At 40.6% G+C, this 21,778-nt stretch overlaps 2 protein-coding genes across 4 annotated transcripts in view; both read right to left on the reverse strand.

Annotated features, from left to right (window-relative positions):
• The window catches only part of LOC108256578 (inactive phospholipase C-like protein 2), a 49,060-nt gene extending 40,538 nt beyond the window's left edge, over positions 1-8,522 (reverse strand). Inside the window, exons 1-2 of one of the 3 annotated variants that reach the window (XM_017453608.3) lie at positions 8,288-8,522; positions 7,020-7,482 (exon numbers count right to left, since the gene is read on the reverse strand). In XM_017453608.3, the coding sequence (XP_017309097.1) occupies positions 7,020-7,187 (168 nt within the window). In that variant the 5' untranslated portion in view covers positions 7,188-7,482; positions 8,288-8,522. Of the gene's footprint in view, positions 1-6,681; positions 6,932-7,019 lie in introns of those variants that run through there. The other 2 variants (XM_017453609.3, XM_047150066.2) reach the window with 2 other exon arrangements.
• Positions 8,523-9,727: 1,205 nt separating this feature from the next.
• Positions 9,728-15,733, reverse strand: LOC108256747 (cysteine-rich venom protein pseudechetoxin; the record flags this gene model as incomplete). The annotated part of the gene is made up of 7 exons (XM_017453922.3): positions 9,728-11,376; positions 11,953-12,035; positions 12,172-12,257; positions 12,870-13,012; positions 14,250-14,340; positions 15,323-15,426; positions 15,706-15,733. Coding segments are annotated over 7 exons (669 nt in total), but the record flags the coding sequence as incomplete, so codon positions are not given.
• Between the last annotated feature and the right edge of the window lie 6,045 nt (positions 15,734-21,778).

The raw sequence follows: 21,778 nt of genomic DNA on the forward strand, positions 1-21,778 counted from the left end.
GAGTGAGTGAGTGAGTATATCAGTGAGTGAGTATATCAGTGAGTGAGTGAGTATATCAGTGAGTGAGTGAGTGAGTATATCAGTGAGTGAGTCAGTGAGTGAGTCAGTGAGTGAGTGAGTGAGTATATCAGTGAGTGAGTATATCAGTGAGTGAGTGAGTATATCAGTGAGTGAGTGAGTATATCAGTGAGTGAGTGAGTGAGTATATCAGTGAGTGAGTATATCAGTGAGTGAGTATATCAGTGAGTGAGTGAGTATATCAGTGAGTGAGTATATCAGTGAGTGAGTATATCAGTGAGTGAGTGAGAGAGTCAGTGAGTGAGTGAGTGAGTATATCAGTGAGTGAGTGAGTGAGTATATCAGTGAGTGAGTGAGTGAGTATATCAGTGAGTGAGTGAGTGAGTATATCAGTGAGTGAGTATATCAGTGAGTGAGTGAGTGAGTATATCAGTGAGTGAGTGAGTGAGTATATCAGTGAGTGAGTATATCAGTGAGTGAGTGAGTATATCAGTGAGTGAGTATATCAGTGAGTGAGTATATCAGTGAGTGAGTGAGAGAGTCAGTGAGTGAGTGAGTGAGTATATCAGTGAGTGAGTATATCAGTGAGTGAGTATATCAGTGAGTGAGTATATCAGTGAGTGAGTGAGTGAGTCAGTGAGTGAGTGAGTGAGTATATCAGTGAGTGAGTCAGTGTGTATATCAGTGAGTGAGTCAGTGAGTATATCAGTGAGAGAGTCAGTGAGTATATCAGTGAGTGAGTGAGTGAGTATATCAGTGAGTGAGTCAGTGAGTATATCAGTGAGTGAGTCAGTGAGTATATCAGTGAGAGAGTCAGTGAGTATATCAGTGAGTGAGTCAGTGAGTATATCAGTGGGTGAGTGAGTGAGTATATCAGTGAGTGAGTCAGTGAGTATATCAGTGAGTGAGTCAGTGAGTATATCAGTGGGTGAGTGAGTGAGTATATCAGTGAGTGAGTCAGTGAGTATATCAGTGAGTGAGTCAGTGAGTATATCAGTGAGTGAGTATATCAGTGAGAGAGTGAGTACATCAGTGAGTGAGTCAGTGAGTATATCAGTGAGTGAGTCAGTGAGTGAGTCAGTGAGTATATCAGTGAGTGAGTATATCAGTGAGAGAGTCAGTGAGTACATCAGTGAGTGAGTCAATGAGTATATCAGTGAGTGAGTGAGTGAGTCAGTGAGTGAGTCAGTGAGTGAGTGAGTCAGTGAGTATATCAGTGAGTGAGTATATCAGTGAGTGAGTCAGTGAGTATATCAGTGAGTGAGTCAGTGAGTATATCAGTGAGTGAGTCAGTGAGTATATCAGTGAGTGAGTATATCAGTGAGAGAGTCAGTGAGTACATCAGTGAGTGAGTCAGTGAGTATATCAGTGAGTGAGTCAGTGAGTATATCAGTGAGTGAGTATATCAGTGAGAGAGTCAGTGAGTACATCAGTGAGTGAGTCAATGAGTATATCAGTGAGTGAGTCAGTGAGTATATCAGTGAGTGAGTCAGTGAGTATATCAGTGAGTGAGTACATCAGTGAGTGAGTCAGTGAGTATATCAGTGACTGAGTGAGTACATCAGTGAGTGAGTCAATGAGTATATCAGTGAGTGAGTGAGTGAGTGAGTATATCAGTGAGTGAGTGAGTATATCAGTGAGTGAGTCAGTGAGTATATCAGTGAGTGAGTCAGTGAGTATATCAGTGAGTGAGTCAGTGAGTATATCAGTGAGTGAGTGAGTCAGTGAGTGAGTCAGTGAGTATATCAGTGAGTGAGTCAGTGAGTATATCAGTGAGTGAGTCAGTGAGTCAGTGAGTATATCAGTGAGTGAGTGAGTGAGTATATCAGTGAGTGAGTGAGTGAGTATATCAGTGAGTGAGTCAGTGAGTCAGTGAGTATATCAGTGAGTGAGTGAGTGAGTATATCAGTGAGTGAGTGAGTGAGTGAGTATATCAGTGAGTGAGTGAGTATATCAGTGAGTGAGTCAGTGAGTATATCAGTGAGTGAGTCAGTGAGTCAGTGAGTATATCAGTGAGTGAGTGAGTGAGTATATCAGTGAGTGAGTCAGTGAGTCAGTGAGTATATCAGTGAGTGAGTGAGTGAGTGAGTATATCAGTCAGTGAGTGAGTAAGTCAAGTTCGCCATTAAAGCAACCTAGCCATTAAAGCAAAGCACTAAAACAAATAAACGCAGCTTTTCATTAAAGATAGCCCCTTCTACTGACGGGAAAGATCAGCTCAAGCTTTCCAGGACTTTACAAGACACGGGCGATAATGGTACACCACATCTGTCTGAGCACTGGCAGAGTTTCAACGTGCAGCAGCAGCAGAGACGAGCCAAGAAGACATCGTGGCTCTGCGGCTTTACTCGATCGCATCATTACTTTCACATTCACAAATCATTAAGTTACAATGCTTCACCCGCGAGAAGGGGAGGAGCTTCATTTTACAGTTAGAAATATACATACGGATACAATTAATCATGCCGGAAACAGTGTTGTGGTTATTTTCTCTCGGGGTATTTTTACTTAAATATGTCCTTTGGCATGACAGATGAAAGGCATCAAAAAAAAATTATATACCATGCAATACATGTTGAACAGGAAGCCCGTGGACTTGTTGATCTGTCGTTAAAATGTCACATATAGTACAATATCCTAATTATACAGTGTGCCCACTGTGAAGGAAAACACGCGTTTCTGTCCCATTACTTCTCCTCGTGTGACATTTCAGTTGTTCACACAAAACACTTTCCACAGGAAACCCTGTGTATCTCTACCAAGAAGACAAAGTGGTGTTACTACAGCGTATCGGGCATCGTGAAGGCATTTCCTCTTCCTGGTGTGCACGAGTCAGACTTTCTTTGTCTGTACTGGTGAAGCCCTTAGTGCTTGCGTCTGTAAAAAAAACTGAAAGGAAAATTTCATTTCAGTCCTGTTTTCATTTTAGTCACGTTACCTCGTCGCTTCGTTTAATTCTCTCGGAAAGATCTACGCGACATGTATTAAACGGACACGAAGGGCGTGACGTTACACTTCTTGTCTACTTCCTTCCACAAATACAAATAACAATATGCTTCTACAGTATGCTTTGCTTACAGTAACGACTAGCTGCTTGGATGGGGTTTTTTTTTTGGGGGGGGGGGGGGGGGGGGGGGGGTTAAACCATGTTCGGTTTATTCTCGTCAATGAATACATTTTTGCGAACGATAGCTTAATAGTTTTCCGCACACACTTCACATTTAGTTATTATATGTTCACTAGAGCTCATTAATATTCATTTTCCAGAGGTAAAAAAAAAAAAAAAAAGTCATGGCCAGGACTGGAACTGACACTGTGTTCTTTAAATAAAGAATATCGAGCAGATCGTTTTCACACAACAGCACGGTCTGGAGAGCGTTATTCCGCTTGTACCGCAGCAATCCGCCAACAACTACCACGTTCGGTTCGTTCATGAAAATTCTGACGATATATAATTCGACTGGAAACGTCCGAGAGACGAGTTCGTCCGTGTTCTCACCCGCAAGGTCACAGCTGTGATAAACAATCGTGATGCTTACAACGGAGACTCCTTCCACAAACGTTACATAAACGTCGCATTAAAAAACGCCGCAGGTTTACTTTCTAAATCGACGCGTTTTTTTTTTTTTTTTTTTTTAAATTCGGCTGAACCCGTGTATGAGCTGTTACTACGGAAACAATAGTACTGGAATGAGCGCGTTAATATTAACCTATCGAAACGGTGTGTAACGATGCAAAAATAACGCACCGATCAGATGCGAGAATTCAACCTCGCTCATCCTTTTCATCACTCCTCGGCGGATGTGGATCGGGTGGTCGGGCGGGTCGTCCGCTAATCGTAGGGTTGGCGGTTCGATTCCCGGCCCATGTGACTCCACATACCGAAGTGTCCGTGGGCAAGACGCTGAACCCCGAGTTGCTCCCGATGGCGAGTTAGCGCCTTGCATGGCAGCTCTGCTACCACCGATGTGTGAGTGTGTGAGTGTGTGAGTGTGTATGGGTGAATGAGACACAGTGTAAAGCGCTTTGGAACCACTAAGGTTAAAAAAGCGCTATATAAGTGCAGACCATTTCCTCCTCTTTCATACTACTGCAGTAATCTCATACGTGATCGTGCTGTTGGGAATCATGTCGCCTGCGCTGTTGCGTAACAGCCTGTTAGGCTTATTATTATTATAGTGTAAATAGTGATGTTGATACATCAAATAAAACCCTGTGGACATTATACCCATGTGTGCTTTTTAAACATCCCAATCCAGACTGAGTCTGTCTTCGCTGTTATAATGACCTCCAATCTTCTGGGAAGGCTTTCCATCAGATTTTGGATTGTGGCTGTAGGGGATTTTCTCATTCGGCCACGAGAGCGAGCGCCTTACGTCATAAGGTATTAAGAGTGACTTCGCGTTAAGCCACATCGTTGATTATCCTCCTATAACAGCACAGCCCTGAAGTCTTTTATTCCCTATTTTACAACGCAGGCTTTCGCATTAATGCAAAAAAGAAGTGTTTTGATCAGTTGTGGCTTTGGTGTAAAACACCAACGGAGTATTCCAAACCCTTGTCGTTTTCCTGCGTGCCGCACCTGACCCGAACGCGACACGCGAGCCGTAGGTCACGGCAACGTTTCGAGGTCGCGCTCGTTTAACTGCCGTGTTTGTCGTCATGAGGCAGTAAAAACAACGTTTGCTGCCTCAACTCGTACCGAAGAAAAAGCGTCTCGATGATGTACGCGGTGGCAGTCATGAAACGCGACGCATCGGCGTCGGCACGAACTTTTCGCTGATGAGTAAAAACGTGAACGTGGCAGTTAAGGTGTTGTGCGTGGCAAGCGATCTCGGCGGCCGAGCAGTGACTCACCCGAGCCGCTACTGCGGAGGAGTGGGGTTTAAAACAAACAAACAAACAAAAGACTCTAGCTCGTTTCACTACACGCTACCGCACACATTTTACACTGTAACGTTCAGACTCGTTCATGAAGTCACTTTCCTGCGTTTCTGTATTTCCTGTCTTCATTGTTTCACCACTTCCTTGTTGCATTCTGCGCATGGCCTGCGTTGACCCGCACGGTTCCTGCCTGCGTAGCGGACAAATCAGACGTCGTTCAAAATCGTGCGTTCGGCGTAATTTTCTCCGCTCCAGCTGACGATTTCTCCAGGGAGTCGGCAGGGTTCCCCTGACGTGCCTCAGAGCCGCGAGGTTTAACGCTGCGTCACGTCCTGACTGACAGATCTGACTGACATAACAGAGAATAATTCGTTCTTGTTTACATGAGCAAGAACCCTTTCGCGCATAAATGATGCAAAAACTAAGCATCGAGCTTCATTATAATAACCACGCTAGCAAACGGTAATCTAGAACGCGTGACGTGAGAATAAAATGGCGTAGAAACGTTACTCGCGTCACGTTAACTAATATTTTTAAGTCTAAAACGATACGACTTATACGATATCTGTACGTAAAAGTATACTTTAACAAATAAAGCCTAGTAACCGTGCAGCTTGCCTCTAATGCATGTCTTATTTGCTATGGTTATTGTTTTGCCGGAATTCTTTTTCTCTTTACACACTTGATTGCTTTTTGCGTCTAGCCATCCGTCACTGTCTGCAGTATTGGATTGGGAGCAAACACTTAACGGAGTAATAAAAAAATAAAAAAATAAATAATCGAGTGCGGAGCAGGTCTACAGCCTTAAACGAACAGTTTACGGCGTGTACGCTGTACGGAGAAGGGTTAAACTGCAGAAACGTTGGAGCCTGAGGTGAGTTCGTTTCTATAATGCACTCCTTGCTACACGCACCGCTTCATCGTCGTCATCGTAGACCTAAAAACCGGCGCGCTGACTCGTAAATGTGTTAACCCGCCGTGGACGGGATTTGTGCGGAACGTGATATTTTATCGCTGTGAATATACTGAAAAAGACGCTAAACATTTAAGGCTGAGAGCGACGGTCGGGGTTCCGAGGGAAAACACGTTAATTTGCGATTGCTGATGTGAAACAAAGCAACGTATTGTGATTAGTACTCGATTGATACGGGGTCCTTTTACAAAGCTTATGATGCGCTCAAGCAGACGACCGATATTGCGGTCTGGTCTTCATCTCAGGTGGGTTTCCTCCGGGTTCCTCCCAAAAAAAGAACATGCAAGTAGGTGGACTAGCTGTGCTTACTTGCTACTAACTGTGTGTGTGAGAGAGTGTGTGTGACCCATCCGTGGTGTGTTCCTGCTTCACTCCCTACGCTACCTCGGCGGAACGTAAAAACAGACGGAAAGAATTCTTAATTGCTTGCTTTAATTCGAACACGTTGGCGTTTCTATAGTAACAGCTGGTTCGACGGAAGGAGTCTCCAGTCTCTGCGTGTTTGCTAACAGTCAGCAAGTTTTCCGCCTCCGTGGGAAAGTCTTTATGACGTTAGGACCAGGTTTCGCCTCCGTGTGTTTGGAGTTGTTGTTCGTTTTTTTTTTCCTCTCTCTCTCGGAAAAAAAAAGAAGAACGAACGAACGAACGAGATGCTGGTGAGGAAACGACTGTTTACAGCCGTGACCGATAACAGGAAGTTGTTTCACGGACGTGCCGCGACGCTAAACGTAACTATAAAGGGATAAAAAGCACAAATTACAAACTGCAAGTCGCTGCCGTTTACGATGTGTTGCAAAACTACGAACTTTAGAGTTGAGAGCAAGAGGAACTCATCACGTCGCGTCACGTCACGCCACCGCGGCGTCGTTGATTCATTTCCTCCAACGGCACGGCACGCTTCACCTAACCCCAGACCGTTCATCAGTCTTTCTGCATTGTATCCTCAGACATGGAGAACATGTTATGTCATGGAGAACAAACGGTCTGTTGGAGAAATCATTCACACGCTCTTGTGTTGCTCCCTGAGCCGTTCATTAGAAGGTTGTGCATGAGAGCAATAATAATAATAATAATAATAGTAATAATAATAATAAACACAATGATATAGAGAATAAAAGCGAAATGGCACGGTGATTGTACCCACCTTGATGATGCTGGCCTTTCGGGGTAGCCCAGGTTTGCCGTCTGATGCGTTATCCGGTCCGGTTGATCCAGCCAGCTCTGGTGCAAGTCCACAATCGCCGTTCGATACCGAGCCCGAGAGCTCGCGCTGTGTGTCCGCGCTTCCTGGTTTCTCTGTGAACTCCGCCATGAGCGCGGGTCGACGCTGTGAGGGATGAGTCTCGAAGTCCGTGGTGCTTGATCACAGACGAACCGATTTCACTACCGTGGCGCGTTGAAGGCGCTCGCGCTGATTCACATCTGCGATAACTGGAGCAATAACCTCTGGCGCGTGCGGCCGCATCTGGACTCCGTTCACACGATGTTTTTACTACACCGCTGCTCGTGCTGCTGGAGGTGGAGGAGGTGGTGGAGAGGTGGGTTTAAAAGCCTTATTGTTTCAGCATCACATCCAGGATGAGGACAGCCCTTCGTGCTACTGCCATCTGCTGAATCAGTGCATCATAAACATCCCGCTTCCACACCGGTCCAAGCCCAAACGCACGAGGACGTATAAATAAGATATCTTTTTAAAGAATAATAATAATAATAATAATAATAATAATAATAAAACAAACCCGCGCGCGCGCTAATTTACTATATAAGTATGTAACGGAAATTATCGAGTCATTTAGTTAACGCTTTCTTTGTTTTCTCCTGTTTGTTAGACTGCCTACTTTCATTCAAATCCCTTTAAAAACACACACACACACACACACACACATTATTACCAAACACTTCGTATGAAAAAATGGCTTAGCTTGAGTTAGTTCCGTTAATTAGCTAGTTAGCTAACAAACACCGAGCAACACGACGGTTTGACAGAACAGACACCGTGACAGCTAGCCTTCACTTAGCTACAACACGTTAGCTAGCTGCTACTTTAATTCAATCCGAACAATATATCAAACACACTGTTTTATATTTTCCACACTTCGAGAATGTTCTTAGCTGCAGTACACGCGAGTCAGTTAGCACAACAACAACAACAACAACAAAACTCACCTGGAAATAAACCCCCCTAAAAAATTAATAATAATAAAAAGGTCGCGTGCGTACCCTGTGTTACTAGTTTTCCTCCTCGAGTTAACCGTAAAATACGTTTATAAGGTTTATAAACCAAAATCAAAGTCAAATCGAAACTTTCCAGGAGTTTTGTTGTTCACATAAAATAATAAATAAATCCCAAGCCTGGCTTTATTTCTGATATTCTTGCAGCGCGTGCACTTCCTCACTCAAAACGCTGCCCACCTTGAAAGTGTGTGAAGGATCCAGCTTTTCTCTTCTTCCCTTTATATTTTTTTTCTTCACACACACACACACACTCGACGCATTCAGTCTGTCAACATCGAAGTTTTGCACACGTCCAAAATATCTCGGACTCGGTAAAAGAGTATGTCCAAATACCAGGCTTAGAGTAGCGCCGTACTATTTTTTCATACTCTTTAGTTTGCTAGTAGGCGAGCTCGGGTGTAGTCATGGTGACCGGGCATAAGCGCACCAGTTAGCAGCGTTCTGTTTAAACATACTATATAGTACGTAAGTGTGCATTTTTGATCCCGCCTTTCTGTGGATTAGAAGAACGCGTATAGGCTGCCTGTATCAGGGTTACCCAATCAGAACTGAGATGGGAGGGGCTTGTTATCTGGGTTTGTGAAGCTAGTTGTTCTAAATGAAGTGCGTAGGAAAGCACACGCCATTCGCTAGTGCACAATTTTAGGAGCTTTGTCATTTTAGTCATGTCCAAAAGTATAGAGGGGGATCTGTGGGCACCCATGATATCCCACAATGCAATGCAAAACATGTATAGCACTGTGACTCTAAAAGATCACATTCAATCAGTCTTGCAATCACTTAGACTTGTCTTTTATTAGGAGCCCAAGCACTTGTGTTTGGAACCATTTTGTTTCTCTTCTTCTTCTTCTTCTTCTTCTTCTTCTTCATTAATTCATCTTCAGTAACTGCTTTATCCTCCCTGTTGAAAAAATCCCTTTAGAAACCCTCATAGAATTTGTAATGGTTTTAATGGTTATAATGGGAGTTGTATTGGTTTAAATGGAAACTGTAATGGTCCCTGTAGGTCTCTACTGGTAATTTGTTGCCTTCTATAGGTGCCGTGTTATGTCTAGTGGATACCATTAAGGACCTACGTCCCAAATATGTCCTAGTACGCAAAGGAAACCATTTGGTAATGTTTCTAATGGTTAACAACTGATGGTTTGTAATGGTATTTGTAGTGGAAACCATTAGAAGTTATGTGATGGTTTCTATTGTTGTTGTTGTTTTTCAGCAGGATTCATCAGGGTTGCGGTGAGCACAAAGTTTGGGAAACTTCACAGAGACAGTAATGCTAGCTCCGGATCGAACCAGGAACCTTGTAGCTGTGAGGCAGGAACTGTGCTGCCCTTTTTCCTCTTATAATTGTTTTCTCAATTAAAACTGAGTAAGCCAGTAGGTCTTTCAGATGTGAAACTACTACTAGGCCACTACTATGCAAGTGAGATTAGCCTGATTGGCCTGAGGGTGGCGCTACAGCTCAAAAACATTCCATGTTTTGGCCTATATCTTGAGAACCATTAACCCTAGAGCGAAAATATGAACGATATGATCATCTGTGGTCTTTTTATGGTTCTGTGTAACTTGGCAAGAACTGGCTACTTGAGGCACTGTTTGCAAAGAATGCTTAGACCCTGCAGATCACCATTTTATTTAGTCACATTTTACCACATTTTAATTCGTTTTTATAGGTATGAGCCTAGTTACAGTAAATGGATTTAAAAGTACGCCAAAAATGAAGTTGTTCATTTCTTAATATAAAGTGTAATATATATACATAAATAATACATATATCCAACCACATTTTGAATAAACAACGCAAAAAAAAAAAAAGGATGTTTGTGATTTTTACGCACATTTATAACAGGGCTTGGAATAAATATGTTTGAACGTACATATGTGTCTAATGTACATATTTTTCTAATAGTTTAACTATATTCAGAAAATTCACTACAATCATAAGGTGGACTGGCTAATTCTTTACACTAAAGGGGGCTGCAAAAAGTTTGTGAACCCCTTAGAACATAAAAAAATACCCTTAATGACCGCAAAGATTTAAAATGTGAGGTAAATATTGTGGAAAAATTTAACACACTTCAATATTTCTTCTGTTTCTAAATATGGATATAAAGTCTCAGTGCGAGGGCACTTATTTTCCAGGTCCAGTCAAAACGAAACGTTCATACAACATGCATTTTTGTCAGTAGAGTCACAGTTTAATATAAGAAAGGAATGAAGTAAGCAACCAAAAAGACAACAGTCATCAAATGTTTACAGTAATGAACCCCTGAGAACTATTATTGCGCAATACCGCCATCTGCTGGATATCTGCTGTAGTACAATATATTATTATACCCCAATTACACAGTAATAACCCACTTCACGTTGAACAAAATGTTCTTGCATATAATTACTTACGCCACATTTCCATCCTTCGACACATTTGAAGGAAATCATTGTTTTTTTGCATTCGCAATTTGCATTCGCATCATTTACATCGACTCCGCTGCATTCTGTTTCAATTGTACGACTCACATGTATTATTTCGACTGAGTGGCCTGGAAAACCGATATCATTTCTGGACCACCTGTAGTCTTAGTTTGGAATCAAGGACTTAAAGGAAAACTCCACCCAGATGAAGAGCATGATAGCATTGATGGTGGTATGAGCATGAAAGCTGAAGCTTTTGGAAGCTGAGCTGTTTGAGCAGAGTGTACAGATGAAGAAGCGACAGAGCTGGACAGACTAAAGGACTAAAGTGCCGCTGCATCGCTCCCTTTAGGTAGAGATGACGCGAGGGTTAAATCCCACTGCACAAATATCAGTAGGTAGTCGAACTGCGTTGTGTGTAACATCGGAAGCCATTAAGCAAAGTAGACCAAGATATCAATGAAAGTTTCAAAGTTAAGCCAGAATTTCTTACAAAATATATATTGTACACTGCCGAAGATCACATTTTAACGCTAAAGATAGGTTTATGTATAGTTAGAGGATCTTCATGGAGAACACGTTATCACACAGTCTGTTATAGAATTCAATAAAGTATATCGATGTCTCGATTGCTTCAGAGGAAACGATGAGGGGAAGTCTGCGAGTTTCGGAGATTTGTAACGCAGCCTAGATAATCGCAGCAGTTCCTGTCATCCTTTTCTAATTAGTAGGAACGATCTCGGTGGTACAGAAGCACTGAGCCGAGCACCATTTTTGCAGGTAGTCGCTACACGGGCCCTGTTTTTTCAAGGCGGGGCAATTGGCGAACGTGTTGACGTAAGGGCAAGGATTGGCTAGGGAAAAAAAAAAGAAAAGATAAATGGTTAGGTTTGAGGTTACCGCAAACAAATCCATCTATACATCAAAGCGTACCCAGATAGCATCGGGATGTGGGCCACTTCAGGCAGTCATGCGGCTCTTTTAGCCCGGACAAAATGGATACGAGCCTGAAGTGGCCCACATGTAAAATTGCAAATATGACACAAATATACCAAATCACAAGTGGGGCTTTTTAGGCAAAGATGCGGTGCTCATGGCAATGTGTAATCTGGACGTGACCCTAAAGTGGACCATGTAGTAAATAGTGAATACGGCCCAAATATCACGAAACAAATGTGGGCCACTTTTGGCAAAAAATGTGGCACATGCGGCATTGCTCTGGCTTGCTTGTGGCCCGAATCCGGCAAACAGGAGCGGACCGCCCAAGCGCCGTCATTCCACGTGGTATGTGGGCCGCATGGAAGTGTCAGGTGCGGGTCGGATGTGTGCCACAGCAATTTTGCTATCATGGATAAGTTTAAAACGCTATGTGACTCAACATAGTTTAATGTGTGCGTAATTCTATACTCGGATAACGACAGGTTACTCACTGCATAGTTTGTCCTCACAAGCTTGCGGACAGGCCGAGCAGGGTTCTCCCAGTGAGTACGGTGGCACTCTTCTGTAATTCCCTCTGTTTGCAAAAAACAAACAATGAAAAAAAAAAAGAGCACAAGAATATGATTATGTAAGAACGTTTCAGGTGAGCCAAGAACGCTCCATAATGCTGATCAGGGAGTACACGGCCTCTACAGAAAAGTGTAACGTACGCTCGATAGTATTGGCAGTCGTAGAAATAGTCATTCCCGCACTTCGCCACACCGCAGCCGACCTCATACGAGCTGAACCAGATCACCTTTAAACAGCAACACAGTATTGCTTTAATATTTATGCTAAGTATAACACTTATTAAAACAACTAACACCACATTTCCAACATAACACAGTACGTGCCTGGGTCAGATACACTAATAACCATTTATATTACATATAATCATATTAATGCGAAGGCAATAAAGTGAAATAATAAACGGCTGGTCTGGTCTTTGAACCTGGAGCTAAAATCAAACTCGGTGATTATACTCTTTGTCTTGTAATTGACTTATTTATATTAAGGCAGGATCTTTTGCGCTATCAGTTATTTAGTAAGAGTGAAACTAATACAGTTGAGGTCATAAGTTTACATATGCCTCGCAGAAAATGTTAATAATAATAAACACAATTAATACAAGGGATCGAAAAGATTGCGTTTTTATTCGCATATTTGGTTTTCCAGCATCTTCTGCATATTTAACCCCTTTCCAACAGTGGCTATAAGATGTCGAGATCCATCTGAAGGATTCACTGATTTCCCTTTATGATCGACTGATTTCCCGGAATCAAATAAGTTCACCGACTCAACCACCTCAACTACCGAATTAAGCCGCGACCCTGCTGCCAGTAAATTGCTGCAAAAAAGACTAAATGACCTGTGTGTAGTGGCCGATGGATTTCCCGTTGGCGGACCCTGTGGGATAGTTGTAATTGGCCACTTCGTTGTGCCATGCTGTCACGACATCAGTCCACGGCAACAGCTCGGAGCTTTTGAACAGGTTTTCACCCATTTGATATGCTGAATGGACAAAAGAAGACAAAAAAGAAGAAGAAACGAACGTGCTTAAAACATGTATGCATTAAGGCTGATAATTTCACAGAAGATGATTAGTATGTAATAAATAAAACACTCGGGGATGTCCTGTATGGAGAAAATAATCATTATACCAATGCTGTGGTATGGCCAGATGTGAAGTGGAGTTACTGGAACGATACCCTGGCAAAGTTGATTATTCTCCTACACCAACCCGTCCCAAAGTGCTTAATCCCTCTTATATCACAGCAATTTGCCAACGATCATATCTGTCACGAATCACTGAGCATCATGTCATACGTTTCCTCCGTCTCCTGTTACATTTAATGCTATGGAACATCTGCAAAAACAAGTTAGCGCCTTTTTTTCATTTCATAAGACGGTCTCTTTTTTTCTTTCTTGAAGTTAATAAGACAAAAAACGCAGCTTGTAACGTTACCGAGAAAGCGTACAGTGCGATCTCCTCTTTCCTGTGGTGGAAAACTTACAGATACAGCTTAACTTCTGACTGTTACAACGTGCTGACACTGGAGACTCCTTCCAAAAAAAAAAAAAAAAAAAAAAATGTTGAATAAGCATCTCCTTACTGAAAACTTCATCATATTAATGATCTTTTTGTTTTTGTTTTGTTTTTCATTTTAATGACAGCATCGTTTCCCGTTTCGTTTAGATGATGCGGGGCGTCCGTAGTACACGTCCCTGTACGTTAGTTACTATAGAAACTAAACACCGATTCAGAAAAGCTGTGATACAAGACATATTCAAAACTAGCACTGATTATGACCACGTTAGACCAATCTATTTCCTGTTTCCGAATTAGTTCGGAATTTGCTAATCGTCGAATTAAAGTTAGGCTGTTAGCATTATTATTATTATTATTATTATTATTATGAAGCTTATTCGTTCTTATCCAGTAACCGGTTTTCCCCTCACATCAGATTTCAATTACGTTCCTCCTCCGTGGCCGACTTAAACTAATTTGTCCCAATGGTCCACTGGAAAAAATGTCAGCTTGAAAAATATTCTCAATCCATCATGCCGAGCGTTGTAATGTGAGCTCAGTGAAACCGAAACACTTGAGAGTAACCTCAAAGTAACCCTTATCTGAGCTAACAACAATGTTTACATAGAGCTGGGCAATCAGAGAGAGGTTATTTTAATCAATTGAAGTGGTTTACTTTCAGAATGTGTAAAACAAAGTAAGTAAGGACGATCGGCTTACATCCGAGCATGCGGCTGCTGGGTGGGCCGTGCGCCATCGCGCAGGTGTTCGCCCAATCCTGAGCCGATGTGGCCACTTCCTCACTCCAGTTCTGCAGGAGAGACACACTAATTACTAGTATCGTCGCGCACTGCGAAAAGCACACCGTTAAAATAAACACACGGTTCGCTCCTGTCTACAGTGATGAAAGTGTGACACACTTCCTGCCATCTCAAACTAATGAACATCAACATGGCTGTGAATTTAGCGAGGCTGTCCTATGAGCAAACAAAGGGCTGACGCAATGTTAGTACGATGTTCCTAATAACATATCCATCAAATGTGTCATGGGCTTAATTTCACCGAGAGTGGAAAATAAAGGTCCGGAAAGTTTACTTCAGTGTGCCGAGCGTCAAACCAACGAAGTCGTTCAGCACGTTTACACGGACGACGATAATACGATATTACCCCGATTAAGACGATACTCTGATTAAGAAACTATCATGTAAACAGCGATTTTTAATGACCTTAATCCGACTAAAGTCGTACTCGAAGTAAACACAAATGGAATTAGACGTGTGGAGTATTCCCGTTTTAGTCGCATTATGGACGTGCGTTACAGACACGTACACGCCTTAATCACACTGTTAACGTCGTGTGGGGGTTTTCACCGCATTCTGCGACAGGACACGTACACACACGGCAGCGCTCGACCGTCTGACGGCAAACGAGAGAGCACGGCCGCGTCCCGAACCGCGTACTCACCTGCTACAGTATATAGAAGGTGAAATACACGTACTTTGGCTACTGTATAGACGGTAAGTACGCGGTTCGGGACGCAGCCCACGGCTTCAAGCAGTCGTCTGTTTGCACGTACGGCGCGACGGATAATTAACCGCACCCGAAGCGTTCGTAAAATTAAAACTTAAACACCCAAAACGGGAACGTGAAAGGAACATTCGAAAATCGACTCGTCTAAACACCTTCATCAGAATATTGTCTTATTCGGAATAAGGTCAATAATTAGATTACCGCTGTCCGTGTAAACGTAGTCATTGAAATCAATGAAGCTCAAATCCGAAGCTGTACTTTACCATCTTAAGCATGTTGCTGGCGGTCGGAACGACCGCTCTCCGAAACGCATTGTGAACGTCGACGATTTCATCCTGGACGGCCTCCAGGCTTGTACAGATCTGATCTGTGAGACACAAACAGATCAGAAGGCTTGATTAAGGTTTGTCAATTGCCATGTGCATCACATTTTATTTTACTGACGTTTTTGACGCGCTTTCATGATTGTGGAAAAAAATCGACAAATTCTGTTGAATTATGAATGAAATTATAGATCGTGCAAAATCACGACTGCACGTCCGAAGAGAAAAAAGAAAGATTCGGTTGTATATTGATCAGTAGGTGTGTGTTGATCGGTATACAAGGTCATGTTATATAAAGGGTTACTTGTAGGATTAGGGCTTACCTGGCTGTTGAGGCAGCAAGACAATGAGTTACAGGACAAGAATGAGAAAAACAACATAGTATTATTTTCTACATATTACTATATATAAAACCTCTTCACTTTTATTTCTATGAAATTGCATATTTTAGTTGTTCATGAGATAAATAAGTCATGTTAGGCAGGTGGATGTGTTTCATTGTAAGAGCCATTCCAGTAGAAGAAAGGAACATTTAGTTCATATTGATTATTACTGTGTATTAGTGATTCGTGCCACTGGTTGTGTTATGAATGTGTTTCCGCAGGCAAAACGTTAAATATATGGAGCTGCTCTCGTCTGATTGGGTGACCCTTTAATAAGAACCACTTCCGTGTTGTGAGTTGGACGGAGCTCTTCAGGCGAGGGAGCACGGTAGTCTTTGACTGTGTCTTTATTTTGTTTCGTACAGTCAAAAAGGAAGAACTTGGGTTTCGAGATTCTAACTGAGTCACATGTCAACTATATACTTACAGTCATGTTTGTACTCGCTCGGTTCCTTATTCTAACGTCACCGTGCTGTCGGGTTATTGTCTTGCTTTGTTTCGGTCTATAACATTTGATTTTTTTTGTTGTTGTTGTTGTGGATTCTACTGTAAAACTCACGAGATTTAAAGCCCTATTACGTACTATACTGTTATTACATTCGGTGAATATAATAGTACTTCACGGTAGTTGACTGCAGTATGTAAAGCAGCGGTTTGACTAACTGTTAACAGATTCATGCACAGAATGAAATCTAACCCCTAGACTCGATCCCCATTCGGGCTGATATTTTTCAGCCTGCTTCGCCAGGCTTAAAACGTTAAAAAATATCACATTAAAAAAAAAGAAGAAGTAGAAATCACAAACGGAGCCGTGTATCTGCGTTGAAGCGTTCTTCTACGCCCGTGAGACCTTGTTACATGACGCGTTGCTCAACTTTTTCATTTTCGAGCTATTTAAAGAATGAAGTCGTTGTTTCAGTGTGCTCACTTACCACACTGCAGGTAGCGCTCATATGAAGCAGAGCAAGTACACACACGCTCCAGAGAAACATTGTGCCAGAGGTCTTACGGTAGTTCTGTAAAAAATCAAATAAAATAAAATAAAGTAATAATAAAAAAAAAACAGCAGAGAATGGACAAAAGATTTACTTTCGGTGTGTGATTTATGCAACAGTGTCATGAAATTTAATACCTAATACTTGTATACTATACTATATAGTATGTATACATACTACACTACTGCAGTATATTATTATCTCAACAGTGCTTTAATATGGTAGTATTGGTAACTACGTGGTATTTTAATAAATAAATATGTAATAATTGTTGATAATATCCGGTACATACATACATGTTGGGTATTCAAGTATATACAGTATTATATACAGTATTGTTTGTACTGTGTGCACACACGCGGGTTGGACATACAGTACCGTGTAGATGTTTCACAGTAAAATTCCTAGTGTTGAATTAACACCCAGAGTGTTTATATGAGTCCAGTGGACTCATATAAACACTGAAGGGTGTGAATCAACACTGGTGATTTTTGCTGTGTATATTTTTAGTACAGACTTTGCTATTTTTATTTGATGACTTCTACATTATCGAATCAGTACAAAAAAAAAAACAAAAAAACATTTTAGAGTCCCAAACATTAGTTTTCCAGCACAAAATTAAACAGCTAGAAAAATGTTTATATGTCAGTAAAAAATTAAAGCAGCATATTATGTAAGAGACCACTTTTCAGACAACAACAAAAATTATGAAGGCTGCTGAATTTCACTGCGAAAATAAGAAGCAAGCGTCAAAGTCAAAGACTCCAGAATTGTGTAGAAACTGTGGATAATTACCACCTAATTTCTCTATAAAACTGCGAAAATTGTACCTGAGACTACTTTTATATATATATATATATATATATATATATATATATATATATATATATATATATATATATATACATATATATATAAAGCAAATGGTCGTCACACCAAATATTGGCTTTGTTTCATTTATTTTTTTTTGTTTACTGCACTTTATAGTGTTTTTGTAAATGTCGAAACATCCTTATTTTTGAAGGCATTTTTACTCTACAGCATTTCTTTGTATGCGCCCAAGGCTATTGCACAGTACTACACAAAGTATCTATTATGAACAAATACCAGACTTTGTGCAAATACGGACTTCATGCTAAGATCCTTGTTTAAACATAGAGTAGCCGCTTTGAAACAATGCCTATTGTAAAAAGCGCTATACAAATAAAATTGAATTGGAAAAAAAAGAAAAAAAAAAGGATCGTTATTTACTTACAGGCGAAGCTTAGATTCATAATTGCTTGTAATGTGTGTAATTTAGGACTTGGCAATCTTACATTACTGCTTTGCATTAATTGCTGAGGTAAACCTGGAATTTGTCACCTGAGATATTACTTACTAACACAGTGAACGTGCAAATGCTTCCAAGTATTACTCGTAAGCGCTACAGTTTGCGAATTAATGTTTCATCACATTTATGCAACTTATGGAACTTCAATCATAAGTTTATTTATTACTTAATTCTTACATTTTAAATTCAACATTTTTAGCTGTACATATATATGGTACTCCGACTCAGAGTTAAAAAGGTAAAAAAATTAGACATGCACCGATACTAAATTTCTCAGCCGATACCGGTAACCGGTTATTCGGAACCATATCGGCCCGATACCGATAGTTCCGCCTTTTAATGCCTTCGTTTAATTGAATAATAATTAATTCCGCAATTCTGAAAGAATGTAAATAAAAACTTCATTCTCTCCATCTCGACCAGTTGTTTGACAGTGACTGGTCTCATCAACATAACACACATTACTGTAATTGACATGAACACCTGAACTCCATTCTGAAGATTAAAGTAAGATTTCTTGATTTATTGAATGTTATAAATTCATATTAACATCGACTGGATTCCAAAAAAAAAAAAAAAAAAAAAAAAACCTCCCGTTAGTCTCACATTCACTCACCACGAGCACGAGCATTCCTACTTCATCGCCGAACTGCTCATATATAGGCCGAATATAAATCTTTTTATATATATTAACATTAACTGGATATGAAATATACTACTCTGCAAATTTATTTTTCTGTTCAATATAAACTTTTTTTTTGTATAAGGTAATTGTATAAAAGGAAATATAGGTAACATAAAGTAATATTAAGGGTAAATATAAGCGATTTGTGGTGTACACGTTTGCACGTCGAATATTAAAATATACAGAAGAATGTGTGGAAATGAGCGTGTTTATTTATTACGATATTTCAACATTTTAGAATTCTACGTTTGAAGTTCTGTAAACCTGAAACGACGATTTAACAGGTAAAATGTCGAACTTGAAATGTAGAGTTCAAAATGTAAAGTAGAAGCGTAGATTTTAAAATGTAAAGTAATGGGTTTCGATTTTTTTTTTTTTTTTTTAAATGGAAAATTGTACATTTTTAAGCCCTACTGTCAAGACTCACAGTCGAATAGGTAAAAAAATAAATAAATAAAAATTTCATAGTGACAAATAAACGTGTTCCTTTTCACTCGAGGTTACGCTAAAATTCGATAGGCTACCGTATGTACCAGAAATCACTCATATAATCGTAGACTTAACGTAAATCCTACTAGGTATTGTACGGTAAAATAGCGCTTACCGTTAACTCCAGGTTTAAATTCCGACATATTTATCATCGATAACGACAAACGCGACTGCGATTACTGGTCATATTAAACGTATCACTTACTTTATTATTAATAACGCAGTTATAAGTCATATAAATACCTGCTGATGTCAGATGAACCAGGGTTGCTTTCTGTGCACCCTGTGCTGCTTTATATAAGCTCATTGTCACACACGAGACACAGTCGCTTTACATAAATGACATTCAGATGACCCACCCCTGAACAACACAAAAAGATCTGTCCCAAGTTGGCAAACAACGGCCAAGAATTCTAGCAAATACTTTATGGGCGTGAAACCAACCCTATGTATTAACACAGTTAAAGTGAGTGGATTACGTTGATAAAGAACTAACAAATGCACTAGACTATATGGCAGCAGGTTACACCCAAACGCTCAAGATGATTAATGATTTACTTTGCATTCATGCCGTGCATAAACCGTACATATTTCTGCATGGGTCAGTAAACCTGCCATAACGAGAGTTTACCTTTTCGGCTTAATTCGTCTTTCACGAACAAGTGACCCTCTGGTGGACTTTGCATTCATGGCATGCTTTGCGTCATTTACGATGTGTACATTTTTTTCTACATGCATCATCGACTCTCACATAATGCGTGTTTATCCTTCGGTGTTAATTCCACCTGCGTGAAAACCGTGTGAAAAATGTGAGTGTTTTCTTATCTGTTTAATGTATTAAGCAAACACCTGCGACTCGGCTGTATCTCAGTTACACATTTAGATTATGAGATATACGGTACTTAATACATGGTATTAAGCAATAACCGACTTATCAGATGTTTTGTTAAAGTGACGTTGCTATGGTTGTGTATGTCTTGAAGCGAGGGTTAAAGCGACGTTCGAACGGAGAGTCGAAAAGAAGCCTGGTGTCTGACATTTACTTCTTTAGGGGTTTTTTTTTTATTTTTATTTTAATGTGTTATTTAGGACATAACAAAACTTAACATAACTTTAACAAAACTTTGCGCTGAATTCTGGAATGTTTTCAGGCGGCCATCTTGGACAACCAGAATCACGTTTTATGTTTGATCAGTTGTAGACCATTGGTCCCGGGATGGCTTCCGGATTCAACGCGTCCATGAACAGGATAAAGGCGTTACGGAAAATGAATAAATGAAAGAATGAGCGAATGAATGATGTTGTGTGAAGCAAGTACCGGGTATTGTGGGTGGGAGAGGCTTGCGTTGTTAGCTACATTAACATTGTAGCACCACAGTGTTACAAAAAAAAACAACAACAACAACAACAAAAAAAACAAACGTGTTACATATAGGACCCTTAAAGTGTCGACTAAGGCTCTGGTTTACCAGATCGATGTTATCAAATCAATCAGTTACCAAATAACGTGATCAGGATCAATGGAATAAACCGTGTGTGCAAAAAATCGAAAGTTCCAGAGATGACTTAAGAATAATTGAGGGACGTACATCTCAAAACAATACATGAATTAGGTTTTTGCACGTGCTAGATCTTCTCAGTAGCTGTAGCAAGTTCCGATCTCGACCAGACTTCCGATGAACTCTATGTGAACGTAGAACCTCCGTAGGTCCTGCTAGTGAATAAGCTTGCACGTTTTTTGGATGTTTTTTGGCTGGTTCTGTTTTTTAGTTTTTATCAGAAAGGGGTCCAAGTAGAAATCTTCTAGGAAGCTAAGATCCCTAAGCCACCCAAAGAACGCGAGAAAAAATTTTAAAAGGATATTTTTAGTGTAAAACTATAGAAGCAAATTTCAGACATTTCGTAACTTTTTTTTTATTGCAACATAATTGCGTGTTTGCGCATAAGTTCATTATTGATTATAAATTAATTAATCGGTGCCTCGACGCGCTTGTCATTTCATCTGACGTGAGCACAATCGGAGATATTTAAGAAGAACACGACGCTCAGTGCTGACGTTTCTTGTGTATTTTTTATTTATTTTTTTTGTGCAATGTATGTTCTCGGTCTTAGCTGTCATCGGCACTGCTGTAGGATTATTAGAGACAGCAGATGTTTGCAGAAGTAATTAAGCATGACCGAGATCACAAACTAATCCAATGAAAATATGTTTAGAAATTTTTTCATTTTTTTCAGATAAGGACACTTGATCTATTAATTACACAAGATCATGGTGATGTCACGCCCTTTCTTTGTCTTTCTTTGTCTTGCTACGGCTCCTGCCCCATCTCCACCTTGGTCACGCTCCCTGATCCGATCTCTGTTTACACCTGTATCAAGTTTGTCTCGACAGTCTGCCGATATCGCTGTTCGTTGCGCCACTTTCGTGTGTTTTGACTGCTTTTTAAAAACCTGCTTCGGTGTTGTCCACTACTCACCGACTTTCCTTGTTATTCTACTCCAGATCGGGCTCGG

The sequence above is a fragment of the Ictalurus punctatus genome, chromosome 23 (assembly GCF_001660625.3).
Source record: "Ictalurus punctatus breed USDA103 chromosome 23, Coco_2.0, whole genome shotgun sequence".
Taxonomy (NCBI): domain Eukaryota; kingdom Metazoa; phylum Chordata; class Actinopteri; order Siluriformes; family Ictaluridae; genus Ictalurus; species Ictalurus punctatus.